This window comes from Austrofundulus limnaeus, unplaced genomic scaffold (genome assembly GCF_001266775.1).
Source record: "Austrofundulus limnaeus strain Quisiro unplaced genomic scaffold, Austrofundulus_limnaeus-1.0 Scaffold13, whole genome shotgun sequence".
In the NCBI taxonomy this organism is placed as follows: Eukaryota; Metazoa; Chordata; class Actinopteri; order Cyprinodontiformes; family Rivulidae; genus Austrofundulus; species Austrofundulus limnaeus.
This window is the reverse complement of record NW_013952415.1, coordinates 1,117,600-1,145,166: the sequence shown is the minus strand read 5'-3', so window position 1 is coordinate 1,145,166 and position 27,567 is coordinate 1,117,600. Positions and strand designations below refer to the sequence as shown.

At 37.1% G+C, this 27,567-nt stretch overlaps 1 protein-coding gene across 1 annotated transcript in view; it reads left to right on the top strand.

The window, feature by feature from the left end:
* The window catches only part of sfswap (splicing factor SWAP), a 53,450-nt gene that overhangs the window by 3,774 nt on the left and 22,109 nt on the right, over positions 1–27,567 (top strand). The window contains exons 3-14 of the mRNA XM_014002422.1: positions 4,296–4,427; positions 6,302–6,378; positions 9,399–9,618; positions 10,710–10,813; positions 11,991–12,132; positions 14,950–15,211; positions 16,078–16,230; positions 16,391–16,484; positions 19,754–19,820; positions 20,635–20,738; positions 20,870–20,999; positions 26,930–27,126. Of these exons, the coding sequence (XP_013857876.1) occupies positions 4,296–4,427; positions 6,302–6,378; positions 9,399–9,618; positions 10,710–10,813; positions 11,991–12,132; positions 14,950–15,211; positions 16,078–16,230; positions 16,391–16,484; positions 19,754–19,820; positions 20,635–20,738; positions 20,870–20,999; positions 26,930–27,126 (1,682 nt within the window). The remainder of the gene's footprint in view (positions 1–4,295; positions 4,428–6,301; positions 6,379–9,398; positions 9,619–10,709; positions 10,814–11,990; positions 12,133–14,949; positions 15,212–16,077; positions 16,231–16,390; positions 16,485–19,753; positions 19,821–20,634; positions 20,739–20,869; positions 21,000–26,929; positions 27,127–27,567) is intronic.

Below are 27,567 nucleotides of genomic sequence, written 5' to 3'. Positions count from 1 at the left end.
GGCTTAAATACAAAGAAAACTAATTACTAAACATCCTGATGCATCTCAGTAATCCAGGTAAAAAATCAAAGGAAAAAAAAAATTGTATAGGTCCTCTGGACGGGTTCTTCTTTAATGAAACGTTTCGTCTCTCTTCCAAGAGACTTCTTCAGTCTGAGAGTTTCAGGCAAAATTCAGGCTTTTATGTCCTCCCTCCAGGTGACTGATACTCACATCGCATGACTATGACTCACAGGTGACTGATACCCACATGTCACCTCAGTCACCTGTGAGTCATAGTCATGCGATGTGAGTATGAGTCACCTGGAGGGAGGACATAAAAGCCTGAATTTTGCCTGAAACTCTCAGACTGAAGAAGTCTCTTGGAAGAGAGACGAAACGTTTCATTAAAGAAGAACCCGTCCAGAGGACCTATACAATTTTTTTTCCTTTACAATGATAGAAAATGTGTAAATAATGGTGATGTGACTTAAAAAACAAAGACTACCATAATTTCCGTGGTGTGGAAGTGGTTCGGGTATCGAAGTTCTGACAAACTTCAGCTTTCAGTTCTCTGTAAAATGTGCTGGAGTCTGGTGCCAACTCGCAGCTGGAACTCATCAAAWCTGTTCCACCATCTGATAAAGTTCCATTCCATAGAACATTCTGAGTGTATGAAAATGAAGCACCCTAAAAGTTTAAACCCTCTTCCTAAAACTTCACCGTCTCCCTATCAGCGGTTGTGTTGAGCAAATAAAGCTGACGCTGCAAACACAGATGGGTATGGCAGACTGTTGAGACATAAAATTGGCTTCACCACACTTACATTCCAGATATCTGAAATTGTTTTATAACTCAACATATTTAATATAGATATCTCTGTTTATATTTTGACTAGGCAAAATGTTTAGATTTATTAAAATATCTATAAAATCTGTAATTACGTTCTGACTAGAATAAGATTTACAGTTAAGTGGAATGGAGGCTCCAGTGTAAATATCTGCAATAAATTACTGATTATCTGAAATATACAGTACATTTCAGATATCAACAATTAAATTCTGACGAGTGAGATGTCTCGCTTTTTGTTGTGACTAGTCATAATTCTAATTAAAGATATCTTAAACTCAAGTTTGTAGGTACAATAAATTAGTGTTCTTGGCATGTTTTCTGGCAGTTTTTTATTCATATCAAAATTATATCATATCGACCAAAATTAGGATTGCATTATAAATTTTAGCCATATCTTCCAGCCCTATGTTAATTATTTGTACACTGATAAATATACTTGGACGATGTAACGAGGACTGTATGTGATGAATAAACACTGCAGACCTCTTATTGCTCAAACAGAAACTTTTCTCCTTTTTCTCAGGAATGCAGCTTTTGATGCCTGATCGTTAGACTCAAACAGTAACAGACACATATTGATTTAGATCTTTGTTGTTGTTAAATTTTCACTCTTGATGTTGCTTACCTAATATTATTTTATATTTACCCATTGAAAAGCCTTTTCTATCCATTATCATCTCTTTCTAAAGAGACCCTATTCAGGTTTTTGAATTGCACTTCAAGAAAATCTCTACATTTCTGTTCACACTGCACTCTATATGCTCCATATCAGAACAAAGCAGTGATTACAATAATGCCTGTTTACTATAGTAACCCCCTTCTAAAGCAGTTTTAGGTGCTTTCTATAAAATGAACCAGCTTTGAGTCTGAGTGAAAGGTGCTCTTGTTTAAATCATTTTTGACTTTCACATATCTGGGACATTTTCATATCAGACATTTTAAATTGCAATGAAACAGGTTGTTTTGATGACAAAGTACCCTTCTGAAAGACAGACTTAATGACTGTAATTGATTTAATTCACTGTTATTTTAGGTGAAATATGGTGTCTTATTCCAAAACTGACAAGAATGTGTAATGGCTTGCATTACACACACACACACACACACACACACACACACACACACACACACTGCAGAAGGCTTTTTCCTTAGGCTGTTTTGTCCTTGAATTTAGTGGCCTGGCCCCATTTACTCAGCCTGTCACCATTCTGTTCACCAAAGGCGCAGTAAGCATGAGAAGGATTGATAGATATGTTGTTACTTTAATACAAAGGGAACTTTATTACCGTGATCAAACAGGCTTTAAAGTTATGTTGAAACCGGTAATTACTAATTATTGCAATTAGTCATTATAGATTGTTGCTCTTAATCTATCATCATGAATACTTGCAAARTAAAAACAAAATCTTTTGGAATATTTAGTGCTTTTTAACAGATTCTGTTAGGTGGGAGTATAAGTAGCTACGTTTCCATTGACCATGAAAATGCGCAAATTAGAATTTTGAAAATAAATTTGCTCAATGGAAACATGTCAATTTCGYAAAAAAAACATACTTTTTTCGACAAAAAGTTTTTGCGCTAGGATGAGGTGGTTTTTTGGCCGTATCAAAATTGGTGTGTTTCGCAAAACTGCAATGGAAACACTTTTTTTCTCATCACAGGAGTCACGTGATCAAGAACCGGCTGTTTCTATTGGCGAAAAAGATGACGACAAAGAAGACAACAGGAAGTAGAAGTAGTAGTGAAATCAACAAAGTAGTAAAAGAAAGTAGTAAACTCACTGACAACAATTTCCCAAAAACACATCATACTGTACGTAGCCGCTCCCAAGTATAAGGGGCTTGTCACTGGAAAGCCTCGACAAGATGCCGACGTCTCCTCTGATGACGAGCGCTAGTGTCGTGGTAGCAATATGCTATGTGTTTACATCCATTGCCGCCATGTTTTTAATGACGTATCGCGAGAACAAACACATTCACGTGTGACTTTAATAGCATTTCTTACTTAATGGAAACACCACAATTGCGAAACTGTGTTTTTTCAACATTAACAGAATATCGACAAAGTTTTGCGCACATTTGCAATGGAAACGCAGCTACTGACTGCTTCTTATTTTCCAATCAAAACAAGAAATTTTACCTTCTTGAAATACCTCCTACAAAATAAGACATATATCTGGACAGTGACCCTGGGCATGAATCTCATTCCAGTGATAAATGCTAGAGTTCGTGTCTGTGTGGTGAAAACAGTCTAACCCAGCAGCGTGTTGTATTCTGAAAGTCTAAGCTAAATGGCTCCTGCTGCAGGGTGCAATTTTTATCCTGTGAAGTGAGTGAAATCAACATTTGCTTGCAGCTTTTTGGACTGACCTGACTTGGGCTTCTAAACAGAGTGCTGCCAAGTTGATTTTCAGCCGCTGATGTCGACGCTTTGTTTACTTTCTCGTTCTCGCCTGAGATGTATTTTCTCAATAACCAGTCTCCTGTGGCTTTTAGCAGTACTTTCCAATTGAGTTATGTTTCTTTTATTAAACAGTCCAACTCAAGGAATACACAACAGGCCTAAAAGCTTTACATTTTTGGACCAGACGGAGCAACTGTAGGTGTATAGGCAGTATTTATTTGATGGAAATGGGACACTGCATTAAGTAAAGTAGCTTTTAGTAAAAAAGTTCATATAGTAAAGTGTTTTTCTCACGTTTTATCGCCAACATTTTGGGTGTAGTGGAAAATTTAGGAGCAAATGAATCAAAAAATATCCCTGTTTTTCATTTTTACGCTTTGAGATTTGACTCATTGGGTTGTTATTGTGATTCTGCAGCATAATTATTAATGAAAACAACAATCTTTTAAATCGACTGGGGGCATTATTTGAGCAACAGCACCTCTGCTTTGGTAGGTAAGAAGCTTTGACGCCAGTCAAGCAACTTAAAAAAACGAGGGTCATCATAAGAACATGTTTGATGAAGACAAAAGCTTTGTTTCAGGTGAGCAACAGAAAATATTGATTCAGAGAGTGGAACTGTGATATGCCTTAAAGATCTTTTTATAAAAGTTTTGTTTTTATTCCCCTGAAATGCTAAAAAAAACAGGTTGTTGCAGTTAGTTATTGTGAGTCAGAGGCACAGAAGAGGATGTTGGACAACTTTTTCTTTTATTTAGTAACGTAATGTGGTATATTGGATTCTTTCGAAGAACTGTGCAGAAGCCAATTTAACTGCTTGCTGCTCTGCCTCCCTGTGACTCAGGAGGTCCGTTTTGCCTGGTTGAAAGTGATACTTAGGATGTATGCTGCTAATTCTGATATAATTAGATGTTTGTCACTTAGTGTTAAAAAAGCGTTAAGGGGTAGTTTCCTACAACTCTGACAGTTTTAAGCGCACTCTAATTAATACAAATTAATGCATCATTTATTTTATTTTATTGAGTGTATGTTATATTTTATTGTAATTTTATTTTTTACAGAGGAGGAGTACAAACGCCTAAGTGAAGCTCTGGCTGATGAAGGCACTTACAATGCAGTGGCCTTCAAATACAGCGCTGACTACTATGATCCCTCACAACCCACAGAGGAAGAGGATGCCAACAAGGAGCAGGGTGAGAAACTATTGGTCATGGATATGTGTGGTGCTGATTTGAATGATGAGGCAAAAAAAATCAGAAAAGAAGCACATATTACATTTAACTAAAGAGCTAACCATGCAAAAAAATATTTACACAATCAAAAGTGGTGGAATGGGAAAACTGTATTTTGTTATTCAGAGTCTGTGGCGCTAATGGGCTAATTGCCAAGGACAAGTTTGTGGCTCCATTTTCATGTTCAAGTGAATTTGTGCAGATGTAGGCCTGTGGAGATGCGGCTTAAATCCCTTTCTGTCTGATTCACAATACGTTGCGCTGTTTTGCTCCCTGAGATGATTTTCTCTATTACTATCAACTTTAGTTCTTATTTTAAGGACACTTACGAATGTGCATTTCTCAGTTTTATAACCATAAAATTAAAGCTCTAACTTAAGTTGAAACAAGTCTTATCCCACAAGCGTATCTTTGTTTATGTCTTTCCGTAAATAACCACACAACCCTCAAATCCTACAACTCTAAAGACCTTCTCGAAAATTGCTAAAGTAGAGCACGTCCATGCATTTCTGCGACATGAAATATTCGATGCAGCGATTGCTGGAAAGCCTGACAGGTAAGCAGGCTTGATGGATTCCATTTTCCTCAAGGGAGTTTGAAGAACAGAGGTATTAAAATGTCTGCTGAAGGTGCTGGTATTTGAATTTGCTTTTGGGGAACAAGTCATTTCGGTTCAGGTCTCACTGGTCATTTTAAAATACGACTTTGACATTATCACAGATGCAGATTTATTAAAATAAGTAGAGAACCTTTCCAGAACAATGCAAATTAATACCCTGAAAGAGATATTTTAGGCTGACAGAAGCAGATACAGTGTAAATCAGATCATTACCACTGTTATTTGCCCCTGAGTGAAAGCTAAATACACCAGAAGGTTAATTTCAGTATATGCACTCTGTCAAAACATGACAGATGTGTTACTGTGAGCCTCTTTGTAAAACCCTTCATCACTATTCATTTTACAATACAATAGGAGAATTTATTTCTTCTTGAAAGGAAGATCTTTATTAACCTGCAGTGTCTGTTAGGAGAATTTATTTAAATCTACCCATTTTGTTTTAATGGGCTCATTCAACTAAAAAGACTGTCGTCTTTTATGTGCATACTGTATCTTTAAGCTGAATATTTTAATTGATTTTGGTGTAGTTTGGATAGTAAGGTTGGGTGATGGGTTAAAAAACTTTCCATCGGCCATCCTTACTCTAGTGGCAATTAGAGATAAAACACTCATAAAGCTGGAAGCAGCTGCAAATGCAAATTTCTGTTATTAAAAACAAAATTCAAATTCTTTGTGTCATCATATCGCCCACACCCACACAGATCCCCCACCCCACTCACACAACCACTACCTCTAAATTTGATTTAAGGTCTGATTTAAGATGGAGCGAACACTCAATAGTTCAGAGCTTTGCCAAAACGTATTTTAAAATTTACACCCGTGGGACGTTCCACGTTAGAAATCCTTTAGGCCTGCTGGAAAGTTTGAGTTTTACTACCCATCACTCCTTTGTATTAAATTAAAGGGCTCCTTCATCACTCTGCAAACTCCCTGCAGTGCTATATTAAAAATTTAATCTCMTCTCCACATGACCTCTATGTTGGTATCAAGACGAAGGTAAAGGCTAAGGTGGTATTTCACTGTGCTACATTTGGGAAGAGGAGAATTGAAGGAATGTGCTTTATTCATTTGTGGAATATTTAGGAATTRAGTCATTTTAATTTTACTGGTCTCCCATGTAGATATCCAGTCAGSTATGTTTAATTTAATTTAAAGTGATTACTGAGAATTATACTAATCTATTTCGTTTCATTTCATTGTGTGTTCACACCCACAGAAGAGGCTGAGCCAGAGGAGAGTGAAGAACCATTTGTTGCTCCCTCAGGACTTGCTATCCCACCTGATGTGGAACTGGTAAGTGCTTGAAGCTTTTAACTAAAAATGTGATGGTATAATCAAGTATATATTAATATATATACATAAAGAGAGAGGATCATTCTGCTTCAAATGACACCAAAATCTTAGTTAACGCTTCGCGCTCCAGTGAGCAGGGACAGTTGGAAATTCACAAAATTCATGTAATGTACATGTACAGTATATTACATGTAATGTTAGTTGGCTGGATTGACTTGTCCACGGCCACTTCACGTGTTTGTTAACCCTTGGTTATGATCCACTCAAAAATGAGATTTTTTTTTTGACAATAGGACATGAAAGGGTTAATTATTTTAAAAACGCCTTGGCATGCATGTAAAACACCATCTAAACTTTAAATTTGATGTGACAGATCGTATTTTAACCCTCACATTTCCTTGCGCAAAGGACATGAATTTTGTGAAATTCCAACTGTCCCTGCTCACTGGAGCGTGAAGCGTTAACTAAGATTTTGGTGTCATTCGAACCAGAATGATCCCCTCRACCAAAGGTTAATAATAATGATTCAAAATTATTATCTTTGCTAATTTTATGGCAATTTTTCTGAGAGTATCATTTTTTTCTGATACACCATGTATGTATATACAGTATATTGTGTGTATGTGTTTTTAATCTTTCAAATTATTCTTACAATATAAATTGTGTTTTAAATGCATGGATTCTGTAAATAATTAAGTGTAAGGAAAAAAAAACATGCAAAGTAATGAGGTTGTAAAACTGTGGATTAAAGCTTTTTTTAATTAGTTTTTGCCAACTAATCCTCCCACAGTGTAGCTGATATAACAGAAAACAAACCAGGTGACATGTCTGACAGAAAACAAAATACAAAGTAGATGGGTTCTTGTTGATCCTAGTTCTGGTAAGTCATAAAAAAAACACTGATCTGGACCAGATTTACTCTTTAAGATTGGATCGTCACTTTCTTGTTCACAACATGTATTTTTGACTGTAGCTGCATTCATATTTTCATCATATAAGAATGGTACAGTTGACTCCTCCAGCACATCTCAGTGAGTTAAAGTTGTGGATGCCGTGGTGGCTGATCCATATTTGAAATAATATTGAGTCCAATGAATCCTGGCATTCTCATTTTATGTGAGATGAGTCGCTTATAAAATGAGAAGCTGTTCACTCACTTAGAGTTTAATAACTTGTTTCCAGCTAAAACATAAATAACCACAGTACTTTATAAWACTCTCACCTTTCTAGTTAGAGCTTTTTTCAAAATTATGTTTATTTATTACTGTAATTCACAGTAAAAAAAAAAAGAAAAGAAAAAATTAAACACAGGAAATTGCTCTGGCAGTTCCAGCAACAACTTGTCTTGTGATTTCTGGGTGACAGTCGACAGCACACAGGCCTTGAATTCCAGTTTATACTGTAGAGAACAGTAAAAAAAAAAAGAAAAGAAAAAATTAAACACAGGAAATTGCTCTGGCAGTTCCAGCAACAATGTGTCTTGTGATTTCTGGGTGACAGTCGACAGCACACAGGCCTTGAATTCCAGTTTATACTGTAGAGAACCTGCAATAGATTGCTTCATGTTGACATAACATCCAAATTAAAGAAAGGGCAGACATAGACTGAAATATTTAAACTGATGTTTTATTTAGTTTGGTGTAGACAAATGCCCGTCAACAGCCTATAGCTGCAGATTTCTTACGTATGAGAAGAAAAACATTTAATTCTGTTATAGTGTGTGTGTGCGTTTCCAACAACCAAAACATCTGTGTGTGTGTAACATCACGCAACATAATACATTTTATTCATTCCCCCGAGATGCATTTCTCATAAATCTGCGATTTTCATTTTCTCTCCACTCACAATCAGTCCATCAGTTGAGGCAGATCTGATCCTGTGCATGTGATTCAGATATAAAATACCAGCTATGGCTTAAACGCATGAGATTCTTATTTTCTTGCGAATTAACTGTTCTCTTTAATCTTGCATTATTTAGCTGTTCCTATATATTATGCTTAAATGCGTAGGAAAGCATAAATATTCAAATGAATCAAAAAATGTCACTTTAAATATGGAGTTTGAGTAGTTTACGGGTGTTAAAACACAATTAGCTATGCAAGAACTATATGAAAAACTAAATTATTAATCACCAAACCTAACTTTTATGTCTCACCTTGTTGAATTATATAAAAGCCCTGCTTCTTCTGCACTACAAGGTTTTGCCCATTTGCACGTGTTGATACATTGGAGTATGTAGATGAATGTCAGCTCCATGTGTTTGAAGTGTTTCTGCTAATTGCTAAGACCATGAGGAGACACAGCAGGGGTTTCAACGGCTCTTGCCAACACTTTGGTATGTAGGAGACTTCAGACCAAAATATTAGAATAAAAAAATATTTTAGGGTAAAATGTGGTTAATTAATGCAGTTTGTGAATTATAAACACAAGAGAGGTGTACTGTTTTTGTGTCTCATGTAAGGCATTTTTTATAAACAATACTTCAACATAAATAAAAATAGTTATTGTGTAAAAGAGATGTTCTAGGCAACCTAAAACACCAATAATATCTTGGTGTGGACACTGGCTGCCTTTTTAACCAGTGTCCTGACAAATATTTATTATGACTTTTATCTTGATGAGATATGTGTATTCTACTGGAGATATCTGCACTGGCTGTACTCTCTAGGTAATTACAGTTATTAATCATTTAAAGCACACAGAATGTAAAATAAAAAATGAATTATGGACCATTTGTTGATCCACAGATTTCCACCCCATATTTAATCTCAGAATTAATGTCATCACAGTTGGCAAAGATTTCTTGGGATAGAAAAAAGGCATTTCAGACACAAAATGGCTTATGTCCTTGGCTTGAAGGAGCTGTTATCATTTTACCCTCCTAATGTTCACTAACTTTTTTTAAGGACTAGTTCTTGTTTGTCTATTAGAATTTTTTTAACAAGGACATTAACAAAAAAAAAAAAAAACATTTATTACCACAATTGCTTAACATTCTTTTCCCCTTTTCTTTTCTGTAGCCCGCAACCACCAAGACCCACAATATCATTGAGAGGACAGCCAAATTTGTGTGTCAGCAGGGGGCTCAGTTTGAGATTGTGCTAAAAGCGAAGCAGGCCAGCAACTCCCAGTTCGACTTTCTCCGCTTTGACCATTATCTGAACCCGTATTACAAACACATTCTGCGGGCGATGAAGGAAGGTCGATACAACCTTGTCTCTGACAACAAGCAGGAGCAGGGTGAGTTCCAGAAAGTCATCACAGAATCCACAGTTTTTAAACTCGTAGGTTAACACACTTTGCCAAGGGTGTCATGTACTATAACTATTCCATTAGGGTTGGATGGTTTTTGCTCATGTTCATACTGTGGTATGAACTTTAGAAAATACTGTGGCATATGGTTTTAATGGGGGGTGGTGGTGTCTGTGACGTATTGAGTAGTTAATGTTGAATGGAAAAATGGCTTCTTGTGAGCATTTACATTCATAAAGCCAGCGACAGGTGTTATAAAAAACTCAGCTGCTCTGACGTTGCTGTCACTCAAAGCAGCACAGCAGGAGTCACTGAATGAGCATACCCACTGTTATGTCCAACACATCAACCACGAGTCAAACTACGTCTTTTGTAGAATTTTAAGTTTTAAAATAAACTGACTCTTACTGTGGTCAATTCAAAACTGATGCATGCTTTTAACAAGAAAAAAGTCTTTGTGCCAAAAAGATTTGTAGTCATTTCCTCGTCTGCAGCGTGAGGTCACGGACCGGTAATGGGTCGAAAAATATTTTTAAAATATCACAGAAAGTGTAAACCCAAAAGGAGTCCCACTATTTGGTTGACTCAAGCAAGCTGCAGCTGGTTGGTCCGTGAAGCTGTCTGTCACAGCCAGCGAGGTCTGAACATGTCCATCTGGACAAGCTCGCTCGTTTTTTATTTTTTAATTTTTTTACCCCGCTCGGAGGCAGGAGAGATGGGGTGTCTCTGCTCCACCCTCCCTTCTGTTTGTTTTCTGAATGAGCTGAGGTGATCAGAACATGCGTCAGTAACAACATGGGACATCTTCTGAAATGTTTGTCCCAGCGTTCAAAAGCGCATCACCTCATGTGACTCATACCGTCATTTGTTTTACACCATTGTCATATTTTGATACCGCAGTATAAAAAAATACCTTCATACCGCCCAAACTTATATTACATAAATATCTATGTTAAAGCAGTTGAGGTATGCTGTCATTTTTACTACATTATCACAATAAAATTTAAATGATATCCAGTAATATATATATTTTTCCTGAATATAACAATACTTTTTTTTAACTTATCTGCCTCCTGTAGCAGAGTCAAATTCAGAAGACTCTGATGATGATGGAGATGGCAACTACCTTCATCCAAGTCTCTTCGCCCCTAAAAAGTGCTCTCGCCTGGAGGAGCTAACAAAGGTAATGTTAACAGAATATTTTCCACCCTTTGTCATGGTTAACCAGTTTGGCACAGCTAAAGTTTCTCTCCGTCCCGCAGTTCTTTACAGAGTGTGTCGACTAAAGTTTTCTAAAAAAAAAAGATGAATAATCATTTTTATTTCAGTTTAGCAACAGCATTTTTTTTAATCAGGTTCAGTGGTTTATGAATGTTTTATGCAGCTTACAGCCAGACTGAGTAAAATAAGAACATAAATCAGATTAATGTAATCCATCTTCATCACCTCTTGCAGCATAGTAGAGATGTTTAGTGATTTATTTCTTAGTAGACATGTTGCTCAGTGTTTTTTATCTTTTTGTTTCTCCATTTTTGGTTGTTTGGATCAAGTTTAAGATGGATTTGTTGAATCATGTCGAACTGCTAGAGAAGCTTTAAATTGTTAATGTTCATTTTGTCAACYGCAAGTAAAATACTTCAATACTTGTTCAAAATAGTCTAAGATGTGTTTCAAGTTTAAGATGTATGACTTTATTTTATAAAGACTTCAGGCTACTCTTTTAAAATTGTCAATTTGAAACTAATGGATTGTTTACATCCTCATTATTAATGTATTTGTCTTTAGGCTACTTCTTTTTTAAAACTCTATTTGAAACAGATTGTTTACATCCATATTCCTTCCTTGCTGCCAATATCTGCTCATGAGACAAATGTGCAATAATTACATTCTGCTTCCCTGTCATCATGCTGTTAGCTTTTTGTTAGTGCTTTCATACGACTTGTCAAGATAATCATTAGTCTTTGAGCACAAGAATAGAAGGATGCCTTTTTAAAGAAACATAATGCGCTTATTTTAGCAAGAAGCTGTCAAACCAGTGCATCCCACAAAGAAGGATTTTCTTTTTAAATGAACTAGACATTTTTTAAACAAGGATTTATGTCAAAGGATTTATGGGAGTAACGCCTGAATTCTAAAGATCTTTTAGTCTTTATTGATAAACTATTATTATCGTTTCACTTTATTAAAATACAAGCTGATCATGTTTTCACAATATCTGACTTAGGAGAGGTTTGAATGCCTATTTTTTATTACTACAATAAATGGTTTCATCTTGTATAAGTCGTATGTGTTGCAAGATTATTTAGTAAATACTCCGGCAAGATAGAATAATATTTTTATGCAATCTTGTGATTTTGCAGCCTTTAAAGGTTATGGATCCTGATCATCCTCTGGCAGCAATTGTACTGAAAGCCCAACAAGAAAGAAATGGCACGGCGGCAGCAGCAGTAACAAATATCGAGGAGCCCAAACCCACAACAGTAACCCAGTATTCAGCTGACCGTGAGTACATGTTGCTTTGTTGTTTTTCTCCTGAGAGAAAAAGAACACACTTGACATAGATTCAATGTTGCTTTTTATTTCCCTGGTTTTTGTTTCAGCCAGATACATTTTTCTCTTTGAGTTCAGAAATTGTTTGATCTGTTAAAACGATATACAAGTAAGCCTCCCCTGCCGATCAGATAAGGATTTTTCTATATGCACAGTTTTTTTCTACTCTAGAACCATTTTCTGCCTTTTAGTGTTGGGCTAATGTAAAAGGCTTCTCAGTGCCCTAACATGAATGAATTATTGAATTTATTAAAAAACAGAGCAGACCTGCACAACCTGACTAGAATCTTTTCACGTTTCTCACACAACACCTGGACTATAGGTTTGCTCAGAATTAAATAAAACTCTAATTATTTACTTTGTTTTTCAAAAGGTAAATTTAATTTGTCAGTGATCACTTTGAACATTCACGTCTGACTAGTAATATCCTCCTTGATTCTCTGCAAAGAGTGTGTGTGGAGTGCATTTCATTTACTGAATTATTCTGCTGTATACATGTACCTTTGTTTGAAACTGCTACCTAAATTTAGCCGTGGACATTGCCAGTGCTGACCCAGGAGCACTTACTCATCCTACTTGAATTTAATCATTGAAAATAGCTGTGAAGAGTGTTTTTATGCTCATTTTTGCTGCTGAAATAGAGCTGTTGATGTTTACATACGAGCTGTAAATGTCCTTGCTGCTTATTTATTTATTTATTTTACTTTTTTGCACTAATTATACCGTCCATATGTCCATGCTTCAGTTTTTTTTTTCTTGATAGTGTTGTTTTGTCTTTTTAAAATATTTTTCTTCTAGCATGAATGAATACATGACATAGGTAACAATTTGCTCTATCACTTCTACACTCCCCTAAGGGGAGGGGGGGAGGGGGTATTTATTAGTTTAATTATATACCACAATCAAGTAACTGTGTTACCTTCGGTTGTTATGAAAATGCTGTATATATAAAAATAGATTTGACTTTGCATAGTTTTATCTTGAAATTGGCCTCTGTCTCTGTATCGTTTCTGATACTCCAACTTCAGTGCGTCTTCACAACAATGCTTCATGCCGTTTACAGCCTTTTTTTTTTTTTAGCAGTGTTGTATTTTGTTGTTAAAAGAAGCAACATTATATAAAATCGGTTTTGGAAAATGGCAACTCAGSTTACAGTTGAGTCTCACTRGAATTATCCCATAAATCTAGATRATTYTGAAGCCATGTTTTGCAGTGAAATCATGTTTTGCTAATCTGGTGGACTTGTGTGGGGGAGGGGTGCACTGTGAAGCTGCACTCCAGGGTGGTGCTGTGTACAAGTAGGCGGTGCTTTGTYCCAGTAAGTGTTTAGGTAGCACTAAAACGCTACCACAGGAGATTCAAGGGTTTATCAAGCATTCATGAATGAGTCAAAGCAACACTCTGGGTATGTTTTTGGTGAGGTAATAACATAATTAAAGCTCAAAAAAGCTTGATTTCTGCGACAAAAAAATCTGTATCATCTAGATAATCTAGATCTGTTTTGCTAAACAATGAGGGGAAAAATGTATTTTTAATCATTTCCTGTCTACATAGTTTATATCATGTGTCATGACAAGTTTGTACATCAGAYCCCTGGATTGGCTCTTTGTTTTCTTGACTGGAAAAAAAAAACCTGTGCCATTAAAGTCAGCCGGCTCAGTGAGTAATGTGTTAATATCACAGTGTCTCCACTCTGACATTGACCATTTATTTCATCCCTCTATCTCTGTATGCCACCCTCTTSCCTTTTTTAATAAATGGTCTTTGTATTAGAACCCAGGTGATAAACAAGATAACCTTTTCCAGCATTAGATAACATGTTGATGTATATCACTGCTTTTTTATTGATTGAATTAATCAATGCAGGTGATTTATTTACSAAAACAAATTGTTAAACTGCATGGTACATAGAATAATCACAGGATAGTTTGACAGCAACAGACACATTTTTGTGTGGTTYTTGCAAAACAGTAATCTTTGTCACTTCTTTAGATTGTGTATTAGTGTTTACACACAAAAAATAATCGTAAATATCACAACTTGTTTTATAAAACAATAAAAAAAGTAGAGGTTTAAGTTTAAACTCTGTACTTCTGAACCTCCTATAAATAATAATTAGGTTTATAAAGGACAATGTCCTTGTCCAGCATTCCTTGGGAATGTAATTTTAACAGTGACTGACCAAAAATGTGGCATTTTTGTTATTCATAGCCTCGTCAATAAACAAGGCTGATTTGACAGATTCCATTTCCTGCGGCGACGACTTTTCCRTGACTGGTGCGTGTTCTTTAGCAAGGTTAAAACGCAAAAACTGCATAATGCATAAGGCTGAAATGACGCCATAGATCATGGTACCATGGTATTATTGGTATAAACACATTGAGAGGTCAACAAAAATTCAAACAAATAAATCAAATTTTTTTCTTTATTTCAAATTCACTTATTAGAGGATTGATGCAGGAGAAAGGCTTTACACTCTGTGCTCAGGGCATATGGTTAAATCCATGATAGTAGTCTCAACAAAAACGAAAAATTAGCATCCTCTTAATGCGATTATTTGGTTGGTTGGGCATGAAAATTAAGTGCAATATATTGCTTCGTTAATGTGCTCATTTAGAAGCAAAGCTATTCATCTGTTCATTCATTTTGTTTATCCATCCATCCTCTTTTTGAATCAATAGATCAGTTTGAATTTCCTTTATGAGGAACATATGGATAATTTCTGGGAGCCAACGCTTTACTCATAACCATTTCTTCATTTATTTGCAGCAATTTACTACGGGTACTACATGCTTCCAGATGGCTCATACTGCTTAGCCCCGCCTCAACCAGGTGTGGATGCCGCCTCGTATTATAACAGTATGACTTCAGCTGTCATTTCGGCCCCACCTTCTTCTGAAGCTTTGCCCCACGTTGGGACAACTCCAACACCTGCTGAAAGTGTCACAGTGGTAGCTCCACCTGCAGCTGCCTCGTGTGTTCCCAGTTCTACTGCTGCCGCTGCTGCTTCTGTGAAAGTACCAGAAGTAAGGTAAGAAACRGAATGGTAACGGAACATTTTCTTGATTGTTGTATCATTCAGAATGTATTTAACATAGTTATTGTCAGAAATTTAAGCTCATCATTAATGTCTTCAATACATTTGAGTAACTTGATCGAGTTTTAAAGAAATACATAAGATCATTTCAAGAGATTTCATTGGAAAAGGTTTTGAACAATATCTTACCTGTTGTAGATAACTTTCAGTAGATTTAGTTTTTCTTTTCCAAACTGACAAGCTACAGYCTAGTCCAAATAGGGACAAGACTGCACTGCTCCTGTCTGAAAATAACTCCAATCCTAAAGATTTCATAGTGGTTCACGCAAGTGCTGTTTAATAAACATTTAAGCTGCTATCAGTCTTGGATTACACTGTAAGTCTAACAGAAATTTAATATTCTTCCTGGTAATTACCCAGGCTGCTTTGGAAGTTTTACAGCTAGCTGCTGTGTATGCACATGCAAACAAGRAGTGATCTTTATGAAAATAACAGTGTAATGCAAAATCAATTATGGTGTTTAGGAGTATAAAACAGCAGAATTATAAAACACTACAAAYTGTTTGAAACTGGAGTTGTCTTAAGGCAACGATAATCCACTTTGATCTTGACCTTGTTTGGACTGTGTCAGCTCATCAGTTAATCCAGACTTAAAGTATTTGTTCGAACTTGGACAGTTTAATGAGCAATAAGTAAAAGGTGATATAATAGTTGTTCATAACCTTTCACAGAAAACCYTTTAAAAAGACCTAAACTGTCTTTTGTTGAGATCATTTTTTTTGCTCATTACATAAATATCTTTCTTAAAGTCAAATGACTTATTGCACGGTTTTAATTCCATCTTTAAATATCCCTAACAGCTCAAAGGTAGAAGCTCCAGTCTCCACACCAGCAGCACCGGCCATCATTCCCCCACCGCCTGACATCCAGCCAGTCATAGACAAGTTGGCTGAGTATGTTGTGAGGAATGGTCTAAAGTTTGAGGCCAGCGTTCGTGCCAAGAATGATCCGCGGTAAGAGCTTTTACTAATTATGATTCTGTCATTCAAATCTTGGTTGTAAGGACACTTGTGCCTTCAAATAGTAAGCTTATTCATGATCTTTTAACTTGTTTTTTCTCATTTCTAACCCATCATCTTGTATATTGTGTGCACTTCCCTCTCTTCACTCCAGGTTTGAATTTCTGCAGTCTTGGCATCAGTACAACACATATTACGAGTTTAAGAAGAATTACTTCATGCTTAAGGAAGGGAAAGTATTGCTGCAGGTATTGAGTTTTATTCTTGATTTAAACTTTCATCTTCTTCTGCTCCCAGATTTCATCCATCTTAAAGCTTTCTGTCATCGTTTGAAGCTCTAATGTGTTTGGGCCTTCATGCTGATTTTCATTGTGCATGTCAGAGCAACTGCAAAAGTCTTCGCCAAAGTTCATACTGGGTTGTAATGAATTCTTCGAATTATTGTTGAGATGGGGGAAAAAGTTGTCTAATCATTCACAGTACTTAGTCAACCTTGAAATTAGCTGCATTTTTGTTCCTGATATACTCGGACTTGACACGCTGAAATTAGAGATTTCCTGATCCTGAATATTCAAACGAAGGAAGGAAATAACACCGGGGAAAAAAATGATTATATGTCAAGGGTATTGTCAGGAGGTGGAATGAATACAGGTGAATAAAAAAAAGAAGCTCACAGTGCAGTCTCATTTTTTGCATTGAGGATAGAGCTAATTCTGCTGAGGTAAAGGTGTCAGTAACTTCTCCTTTTTTTCCTTGAATTACCCCCTTTTCATACAAAAGGTCAGGCCTTATTGGATATAAGTCAGGACTGCTTTGTAAAGCTGTAGTAATAAATATTTGTTGTGCAGCATAATCAAAAGTAATGTATTTAAAGTAGGGTTGCACAATTTTAGATGAAACTTGAGTTATTTGGATATTATTGTCTAATATTGTGATTAGGGTTGGGTGGTATTGATCATTTCCATATTTGGGATAGCTTTAAAACAGGGCCATCCTGGTCTTTGAGGGCRGCTATCCTGCATATTCCAGAGGTTTCTCTGCTCCAACACAGCTGAGCGCAGCAGGAGTCACAGGATGTTTTTTCCTCTTATTATGTCAAACAGATCAAAATAGGGTCAAGTACGTTTTTTAGAGCTGTAAGTTTCAAAATAATCTGACTCTTACCACGGTTGTATCTGAGCTGCCGCGTACGTTTAGCCAGTCTTTGTTCCAATAAAATCTATAGTTTCTTGTCTTCAGCAAGGAGTTCACTTATCTCGGAAAAAAAATCACAAAAAGTTTACATCTGAAAGGAGTCCAGCTCCTTATTTGACTTAAAAAAAACTCGTGGCTAGGGGTCCTGAAGCTGTCCATCAGCGCTCTACTGGCCCATCTTTCAAGAGTTAGTGAGTTTCTGTCACTATGTTGCTTAGAGGTTTTTTTTTAAAACTCATTTGGAGTTAAGAGGCGCCACAGACAGCGGTGTCTGTCCCGTTCTCTGCCTCTGTTTGTCTTCTGAATGGACTGAGGTGGTCAGAACATGTGTCAGTAATGTTACGGGGGTTCTTCTGAAAGAGCCTTGAATGTTTATGTCCCATAGTAGCCTRGAGGAAGTTTGGCACATCACCTGATGTGACTAATGCCATCATAATTTTTAAGTTATCGTAACCGTATTTTAATACCTCAGTATACTGCAGTACCATCATACCGCCCCAAAATAATTATTGATTGTGATAAACTCACATTTTCTTTACTTCTCACTTTCTTTTCTGTCATCACTATCATGCACACCAGATGAGTCTGTTGCAATGACCAATCATATAACAAGTGTGCATAATGCAAATTCCTACCAGTGATCAAATAAATAATGTTGAAAGGCTGTAAAGGCTAAACAAAAAGTGCAAAACCAATCCTGTTTATTTTTCTGTCACATCTTTCTCAGAAAGGTTGCATGTATGTCCTTCCATGTCTTTGCCTCAGAGTTTTGATTTTAGAGTTCTTGGTGGCTGGAGCCTACAGGTCTTGTTCTCTGACCATTGAAAGCACTGTCGACTTAAAGCAGTTCACTTTGAAGTCATCTTCAAACAAAATAAAATGTATCAGATGGTGTTTCCATCCCAGTGGCCTTGGCTTCATCACCACTTTTTCATCCCATCAGTGATTTTATTTAATTGGAATAAAAGCTAAGAGCCACATGTAATATTAGATNACCCCACACACATATCTGATTGTGGGACACTAGCCAGGTATAATGGCCAGAGGTTAATGTGAATAATAACAGATCTTGCAGGGAAATGTGGAAAGCCTGTGTAAGTGACTAATTAGACTGGCAGGTAGATAAAGAAAGCTGAAAAGTGAAGATGGTGAGAAGGACCTGTAAAATTATATCCAGTAATTAGTCTTCTAATGTATGCACGAATAATTTGCTTAATAAAAACATAATTAAACAACCTCTGTCACCCTTATTCATTACCAATAATTATCTTCTGTAGGTCTTCTTCTGCATTGTTCTTGTATAAAGCCTTTAGTGTTTTAAAGCTACATAAAGTTTGTAATGCTTTTCATTTATTCTGTCATAAACCTAAATCCTGGTGTTTTTCTTTAGTGAAAGGTTACATTGGCTACGTTTTACAGTCAGGACTGTCCTCATGTAAAGARCCTGTCTACAGTGTGAAAATTCTGAAAGAAAAATGATCCATCACAATCAATGATGTGACATGTATGGARAGTGTCTTTTTTAAATTGACTGACCTTTTGCCCTTCAGATAAGTTTCAAAGGCCGAGATAATGTTGCTTTGGTGTAGAGATTTGTCTTATCAGTCAAGTGTGGTGGGCTTGGCTTAGAGGACAAATGTTCATTTTTCAGTCTTGTTTTACATTTTAATTGCATTTTTTATAATACGTTATGTATTTTATATATATTTTTTACTTTTAACACTGGTTAACTTTCAAAGAATATTTATTTTCTGAGGTTATGATGCCCGATCCACCTTCATAATTGTTTTTTTGCCTTTCTGTGGGCTAACTTCAAATGTGGCTAGAACCTTGCCTATGAATAATTATAATAAATAAATGTAATACTTTTTAGTTTACTAGCAGAAAGGGATGACTCACTCAGCATTTTAAAACCATCAATGTATTATATAAAGCTAAGTGGAAGTGTCATAAACATGCAAACGGTTTTATGTTTTTATTATTATTTTTAACAAGAAAGTGACAGGAGATGGACTGCTAACTTTTATCATTGCCTTTTTAAAAAGCTTTTTAAAAATAAACTTCATCTCGTGTCTATTTCAAACTAACAATACATCAAGTAAAAAATGAAGGCACACAGGATTTAGTGAAATCTCATTTTCAGCTCCAGTTCTGCAGGTCTATGTGGATTCATCACAGGAAAAATGCAATACGTTTTGATGGATGTCATGGGCCCTGTGCACCATGTTGCTCATGTACTTCGTAACATTTTAAGCACAAAAGAAACTGATACAATTTTCTTCACTCTCTTTATTTATTTTATTGTATTTTTTACTTCATARAGGATGGGACAGATGATTGCAATGCACTTCAAACAGACCAGTCAGACAAGGACTACAAGCTAACAAAAGGTACAAAACAATAAAACACTCCACATCCTGTCATTTAATTTTCTTTAAGACCTTCCTTTGTTGAATTGGATCCAAAGCCATTGTGTGAATATGTGCATGTAATTACACTTGAGTGTTTATTTGCTTTAATCTGTGCATGCTGTAAATTGACTTTTATGCACGGGTGCCTATGGGTTTGTTCATAGTTGTGCAGGCAATTTCATCTGATATCAGGCCACAAATGTCTGGGCGAAGATAAGACTGCTCACCTCTGTGCTGGCAGCAGCTATAAACATACAAACAATATATGCAAAATAAGGCACACGCACACACACAGATTATTGTGATGCGACAGATCATGCAGCCGGCTTGGGGAAACTAATAACAAGTCAGAAAAGTACACAAGTAAACTATCCAACCCTGTACAGTAAGGATATAGGTCCTATATTAAGGTTATTGCTTCAGGGAATCGGGCACACAGTCTCTTTCATCTAGAAAAAAATTTATTTGGTAGTATAATAGAAATACCTTTTATCCTGCTGATTCAACTGCTTTTTCCCCCATACTTTGTGTGTGATTTACTGTTTTTTTTGTTTCATAATACTTGGTACTTTCTTTTACCCATTTGTCTCTATCCTCTTATCTTTTAGCACCTCCTTTTCTAATCCTTCCTGTTTTTGCCTTTTCTTTCTTGCCCTGATCTGGAACCTTGGTTTTTAGTGAGAAATCACAAAAAGGACAAGATGCACTTGTCTGAGTCATATAATTTGCTCTGTTCTGAAACCTTTTTGGTCTGTCTAAATGACTATTTAACCTTCTCCTTGTGCTTTCACAGCCTCTTTTGCCCCCATCTCTTTTGCCATCAAGCCAAAAGAAAATGACATGTTGCCTCTGGAGAAGAACAGAGTGCGACTAGATGATGATTCTGATGAAGACAAGGTCTAGTTCAACTTTATCTTTTTACCTCATATAATACAAAAGTAGAAAATATCTGGAGGATAGGAGATCTATTCTTCAAGTTTTTGTTTTGTCACCTTTGTATCTAATTTCTCGTGTATTTTCCCTTCTAGCTGTTGAACGATGAAAGGCTGGAAGCTGTGATGGGTGAAGCTTTAATGATGGAAAAGGACCCACCCCTGGCCAGTGTTCCTGAAGAGAAGAAACCCAGCCTCAGTTTGGAAGAGTTGGAAGCAAAGCAAGGTGAATATCTTTTAAAGCTCCACAGCTAAAAATGTAAATCTTCGGAAACTGCTCTTTATTAGAATTATGCTGCGTTCACACCGAATGCGATTTCAGCTTCAAAATCGCAGCCAACGCTGAAGTTTGAAGCTTGTGCACTTTGAGGTCAGACGCAGGACAGCTCTTGAAGCGCTGCATGGCAGAGCCTCCCCGCCCCTCCCTCCTCTGTCGGGCTCTGTTTAATGTCGGACGAGGAAGTGGCTTTGCTTTATTTACAGAGCAAGAGCCTGTCACGTTCATCAGATAATTAATTCATAATTAATTCACCAGATAATTCAGAGTAGAGGCTCACAACTCGCTTTCAGGACTATTTTTCCAGTCTGATGAGTRGCTGRCACGCATTGCTGCGGATCAGGACACGACTGCAGGCACTCATTTCAGCTAAAYAGCTCCTCTCCATCTGTTTCAGGTTAGTGGACATCATTCAGTAAACTGTCCCGTCGGGAAATATGTCGCTACGTCACACAGTGGAGTCTCTCTGATTGGTTGACGCTGCGCGTCGAGCTGCAAAAGTTCAGATTTTCTAACTTCAGCGATTTGCGCCTCAGCGCGTCGAACGCTCAAATCGTTCAAATCGCGCTGCTCTAATCGCGCTTGAGGCGCCGCAGAACTTCCCGACATTGCTTGAAGCGCGTCCACCATAGACTTTGTATGTAAACCTGCTGCTCCTGACGCTGAAATCGCYTTCGGTGTGAACGCACCATAAGGGGATATATCCTTGTGAATATGTCCTTCCCTCCATTCATGGAGGATGTCAGACCAGCCGTTTCCTCCTCCTGACCATCTGAATGGAGGTGGGTGAGGACTCTCAAGCTTTCTCTGCCACGGGACTTTGGAGGGTTTTTGCGGCGCCTGTGTGGCTCCCTGCACGTTTGGCAATTTTGGGAGACTAAAGATGGGGAGCAAGTGTACCTGAGCGAAAGTTTGGCGCTGTACTAACTACTAGGCTGCCATGATTAGTCGACGACTAATCGGCTATTAAAATAGTCGATAACTAATTTAATAGTCGATTAGTCGTTTTGTTTTGGTTTTTACTTTGTTTTTCTCTCCAAACTGCTTTGACACCTTCCACTTCCACATCTGCCTTTCTGTCCTTGACACACATGCACAGTAGTGGTAACTGAGGTAGGCCGTGGACGTCACAAGACATTATACAGACAGGCTCTGGTATCATGGCTACCCAGCAACYGWGCTCAAAAGTGTGGGATCATTTTAAGAAAATGAAAGAGAAACCTGTGCAATATCTGCAGAGCAGAACTTGCCTTCCACAGCAATTATTTTTAGTTCGCATACAGCTAAAATCTAACGATGGTTATATAATAGCAGCTGTATTCTTGCGCGATAAGTTTTATGTTTTATATTCAATTAACGTATGATCCGATTAGTCGATTAATCAAAAAAAAAAATCTGTGATTAGTCGACTATAAGAATAATCGTTTGTGGCAGCCCCAGTGCTAACCCAGAGCAAAGCGCCCAGCGACTGAGCTTGTGTACGTGTCTACGGACAGTTTAGCTAGGCTCTGAGTAAGACCTGGAGAGAGCTGGTACTTCTGCTCATTGTGAGAAGAGATTTTTGAATAACCTGTCATTGCAGGAACAGCCCTATATATAGGGGGTGGGTCTTGGCCCTCCTTGACACTGACAGGCTGATTTTCAGCCAATCCTGGCTGGTGTAATGTAATYTGAGCTTCTGATGAGATCACTCCATGCCAAAGAATGCTATGAAAGAGAGCATCAATATTTAGAAGTATTCCCTTTTTTAGTCTTCTTCCTTTCGGATATTCCTACCTCAGTAAATTTTTCTGAACAAAAAGAGGTTATTTTAAATCAGGCTATACTCTCATACAAACGCAAGTAGTTTCAAATTGCAAAAAATATAAAAGATAATTCTTGCCAACTGCACGTTGGATCATTTCTTTCCAAAAATTGGCCACTTTTAAAAATGTTGACATAACTTTACCATTAGATAATCATATCATTGAATTTAGTTTTTAATAGCTGTACTTCATTGATTTGACTCCTGATGCACTTCAACAACTGCCGAGTTAAACAGGTGTTCAATTTAAACAAAAACATCAGAAATAATTAAGTTTTGGATGATGAAGCAGCAAAAACAAAATATTTCAAAAAATGCATTTTTAAGGAACAAACTTTTGTTATTGAACATGGAACTAAAATTAAAAGTTAAGACTGTATTAAAACTTCATCTGGGTGAAGGAAAGCCTGTGTGAATTATTCAGCAGTGAAATGTGAACAGATACATAGATGTCTGCACCTCAGACTCACCTTCATTAAAAATATGACACTCTTTCTGAAGTAATTAAAAAAAAACGCAAGAAAACCAAGAAGGAAATGATTAGAGTAATATTCTTTAGGACTATATTTCATCTCATTTTAGGCTAATTTTTTATTTCATTTTTACCAACTGCTTCTGTTCAGAAAAAAATTCACATTTTAAAGTGTTTATTGCCTTTCTCATTGCATTCTCGTGATTGAGGTTCTCTTGTTTGTTATCCAGCCAAATGCCCTGGAGACTGTGTGGTGTCTAAAGACTCGAATTTCAGCATCTTCTGAGACCAGAAGATTAGAACAGAAGTGTCATATTCTCCCACTGACTAGAAAGACAGCTGTGAACTAGAACTTGAAAAAATAGACGGAAAGTCGAAGACAAATGTGCTACTTTTCAGCATCAAGGTGGTTGTCAGGTTCATTTAGGTTCACTGAAACGTTTTAGAATGTAATGGTGTCTTTTGAAGCTGACAGGCGGCCAGAGAAAGAGGCAGGAAGAGCCTAATAAAAAGCTGGCTGAATTGCCTTTGCTGTGCAGTGAAGTGGCTGTCAGTCTGTAGGCTTGATTTGATCAGATAGAAGGATCAGTGACGGACGGCAAACACTTATCTGTGGTGATGTGCTGAAAAAAGCCACACACTAAATGTGGTTTCTTTCATTAGATGTATAAATTAAAGCTGCGAGCTTTTCCCAGTGGGTCGTCTTGTTTGATTCTGTTTGTGAGATAACTTGAAACACTTTTTGGTATCTGAAATAGAAGCTGCTTTTAATTAGCTGAAATAGTTGCTCTGAGATGTGCCACTACAGACAATATTTGCAGCCTAACTGAATAAAATGAACAAAAATTTATCTCAGGTGTTTATGAATTTGTTGACAGGGTCCTCAATTTGGCCAGCTTTGGCTTGACTTTCTTTTTGTTTTCTTTCGTAAGCCCTGTAAGGGAATCATTTGTCTAAATTTTTTTTATTGAATAATGTAATTTAAATGATCATCAGATAGAAGTCATTGGTAGGCCAAGGGGCATTTCTAGGGGCGGAGCCACAGGGGCGTTGGCCCCTGCTGAAATTTGATTGGCCCCCTGAAGTGCCCCTGTCCTGTCACTCATCTGTCCGTTGCCCAAGAGTGATGATGCTGGGTGCAGTTCCATGTCAACACTAGAGGTGCTAATGAGCCAAATAGAAACGTCCAGCATGAATCAAGCAGAACAGAAGGTTTTTTTTTAATAGTTCTTAAAATTTGACCAATCCTGCAGACAAAGTCTTTCAACTCACAAATGATGGCTGGATTCTCTCACATGCTGTGTTTGAGAGTATTTTATCTATGTACTGTAAAAATCCATGAGAAATTGGTAAGAAGAATTTACTGTGCAAGCTTTTTTAAAATGACTTTACAAGTGTTTAAATGTGGGACTGATAAAATATATACACCTTACCAAAACCAGGGATTTGTGTGCAAAGATTTTGAGCAAATTCTTGGCTCCTCTATGAGTATTGTGGCCCCTTGATGGCCCCCTTACTCAGAAAAATACTAGATCTGCCACAGGGTAGGCCTGTCACTATATTAATAATTAATCGCATTATAAATTAAAATGAGGTCCATAATTTTCCTATTTCTGCTTGTTTGTTTTCTTCGCATCGCCCTCTTTTCTGCTCCTTAGTCTAGGGAGGAGTGAACGTTTGCGTTCGGCATTTGCCAGGCACATGGTCTCGTAACCTCTGTAACACGAGAGCCCTGTGAACAGGCATTTAGCGAGAGGAACGTCTTTGGCTGTTTGACGTCAACTTTCAGCTGAACACACCTCAAGACATTTCCAAACCTTGGGTTTGCAGGGAGTTTTTTTTTTACATTCATTTTTACATTCATTACACTATGTAAATTTCATAAACTTTGTAAGTAGGGGGCAGGTGACCGCAACTGTGAAACCAGACGAAGACACGTACAGAATAAATTGTGCCGGCTTGGATAAAGGAGGTGGTGTTGTGTGTAGTTTTGTTTTTTTGTTGGCTTTTTTTTTTTTTCAATCTCCTGTCAGTTCATAACCGTTTTTTTGACATATATAAATTTCATAAACTTTGCTAAGCAGAGTATCATTAGATTACTTTAAAATGACTCTAAAAAATATTATACACTGCCTGGCCCAAAAAAAAAAGAAAAATAGTTGTAATGTTCTTCAGCACATCCCAAAGATTCTCAATGGACTCTGTGGAGCCAATCCATGTGTGACAATGATGTCTCATGCTCCCTGAAGCACTCTTGCACAATTCCAGTCTGATGAATCCTGGCATTGTAATCTTGGAATATGCCCGTACCATCAGGGAAGAAACAATCCATTGATGAATAACCTGGTCATTTGGTATATTCAGGTCAGCTGACCTCACTCTTTGAGCTCATACTGTTGTTGAACCTGGACCTGACTGACTGCAGCAACCCCACATCATAGACCTTACTTAAATCCAGGAGGCATTTTTTAATTTATTAAAAAAAAATTTTTTTGGGGGGGGGGTAGGCAGTGTAGTTTATTGCAATCATTTCTAATACAGTTTATCGTCCTGCAAAATGTGTTGTCGTGGCTGGCCTTTTCATTAGTTTCAACAGTGTGTTTTGGTTAATGTGACTCTTTCCATCACATGACTTCATGCAATTAATGCATGTTTAAACAGATTGGTCTGTGCAAATGGTCCTCATAAAGCTTTTGATGCCAGTGTTGCAGTCACTTTTCTACAGACTCTGTATATTCATATGGAGGTATTTGTTTATGGAGTTTAAACTAAATGCAAATACAGCGGGCAGATTGAGGCATGCCAGGATTGTGTTTGTTTGAGGTACAGATGGATTCTGCTCCTCATGGCTGTTTTTCACTGTACTCAAGTGTGATTCGCCTCAGCAGCTGGCGTATTTTTAACACTTAAGAGACAGCAGAAGCCCCAGTGGTTACATAACAAAAACACAACTGCTTTTGTTTTAGCATATTTCTATACACACACGTGCTGCTGTTCCTTCTTTGTTTGACTCGTGCTTTTGCTTTCAGCTCCTTGTGTCATCCTTCATACTGCATTCTTAGCTCTCTCCCCTTCAGCCTGTTTTTGTTACCTTTGTCATCRRTTTTTTTCCCACATCTTGAATTGTTTTTTTCTTGTCACTCAGAATCGGTCTTATCTCTCCTCCCGTTTCTACTTTTTTTCTGTAAACTCCAAATTGCTTGAAATTATGCATCGCCCAAGATGTAGTCAGTTGTTATACTTTGAAGCAGGAATTCTGCCAATCTACAGCAGTTGAAAACTCACAAAATTGCCTGAAATCATCTTAGCAAAAGATGACAGCAAGAGTGGAAAAATACTTGTATTTTTAATCCTGCGTGTTGTTTCACTTTTCATTTTGTCTAGATATTTTTTCATCTRTTATTTTCTGTCTTCTGTTTGACTTCAAATTCTTTTCTTTGCAGAAATATTTTTTTTATCATGAAAAAGCTTTTCATTTTTTCCCTTCCCTTACCATCATTTAATAGCAGAATATTTAGCTAGAAAAAAAGAAAAGCAAAATAAAGGGTATTAACAATCTATACTGTTTTTCTTGTTTTTGCCCACTCATTCCACCTCCCTCAGCCAAGCTGAAACTGGAAGATCGTCTGGCAGCTGCAGCCAGAGAGAAGCTGGCCCAGGCAGCCAAGGAGTCCAAGGAGAAACAGCTACAGGCAGAGAGGAAGAGGAAGGCTGCGCTTTTTCTGCAGACCCTCCGCAGCCCGGTCGCTGGGGAGCCCGAGGCCAAGAGAGCCGAGCTGGAATCGTGTGCTCAGTTTGAGGTAAGACAGTGGTAGATAGAGACCATTGTTAGTCAGTGTTTGTGTGTTTTTATATGGTTATCTGAAAGATTGACCTAGTGGCTGACTCACACTTAATTTAGGTTACTAATTGCATTTCTAAAATCATGTAAAACTAAAGGTTTGGTAAGGAAAAAAATAATAAAATAACAAACCATTGTTTTTTAAGGCTTGTGTAAATGTAAAAATTTGCCTGTTAGACAACATTTCACATGTTGTCTAATTTCTATCGGTTTCTCTCTTTACACTTCCTATATTTCTCTTCTACTTTTTCTTTTTCTTCTTTACTATAGTATAAAAAAGTCACTGACGATGCAGAAATTAAGAAGCTAACATTCAGTTCTGTTTTCTACTGAAGTGGCTAAAAAAATAAATAAATTTGCCTGAAAATGGATTTTACCCCTACTCTTTTTTTTTTTTTTT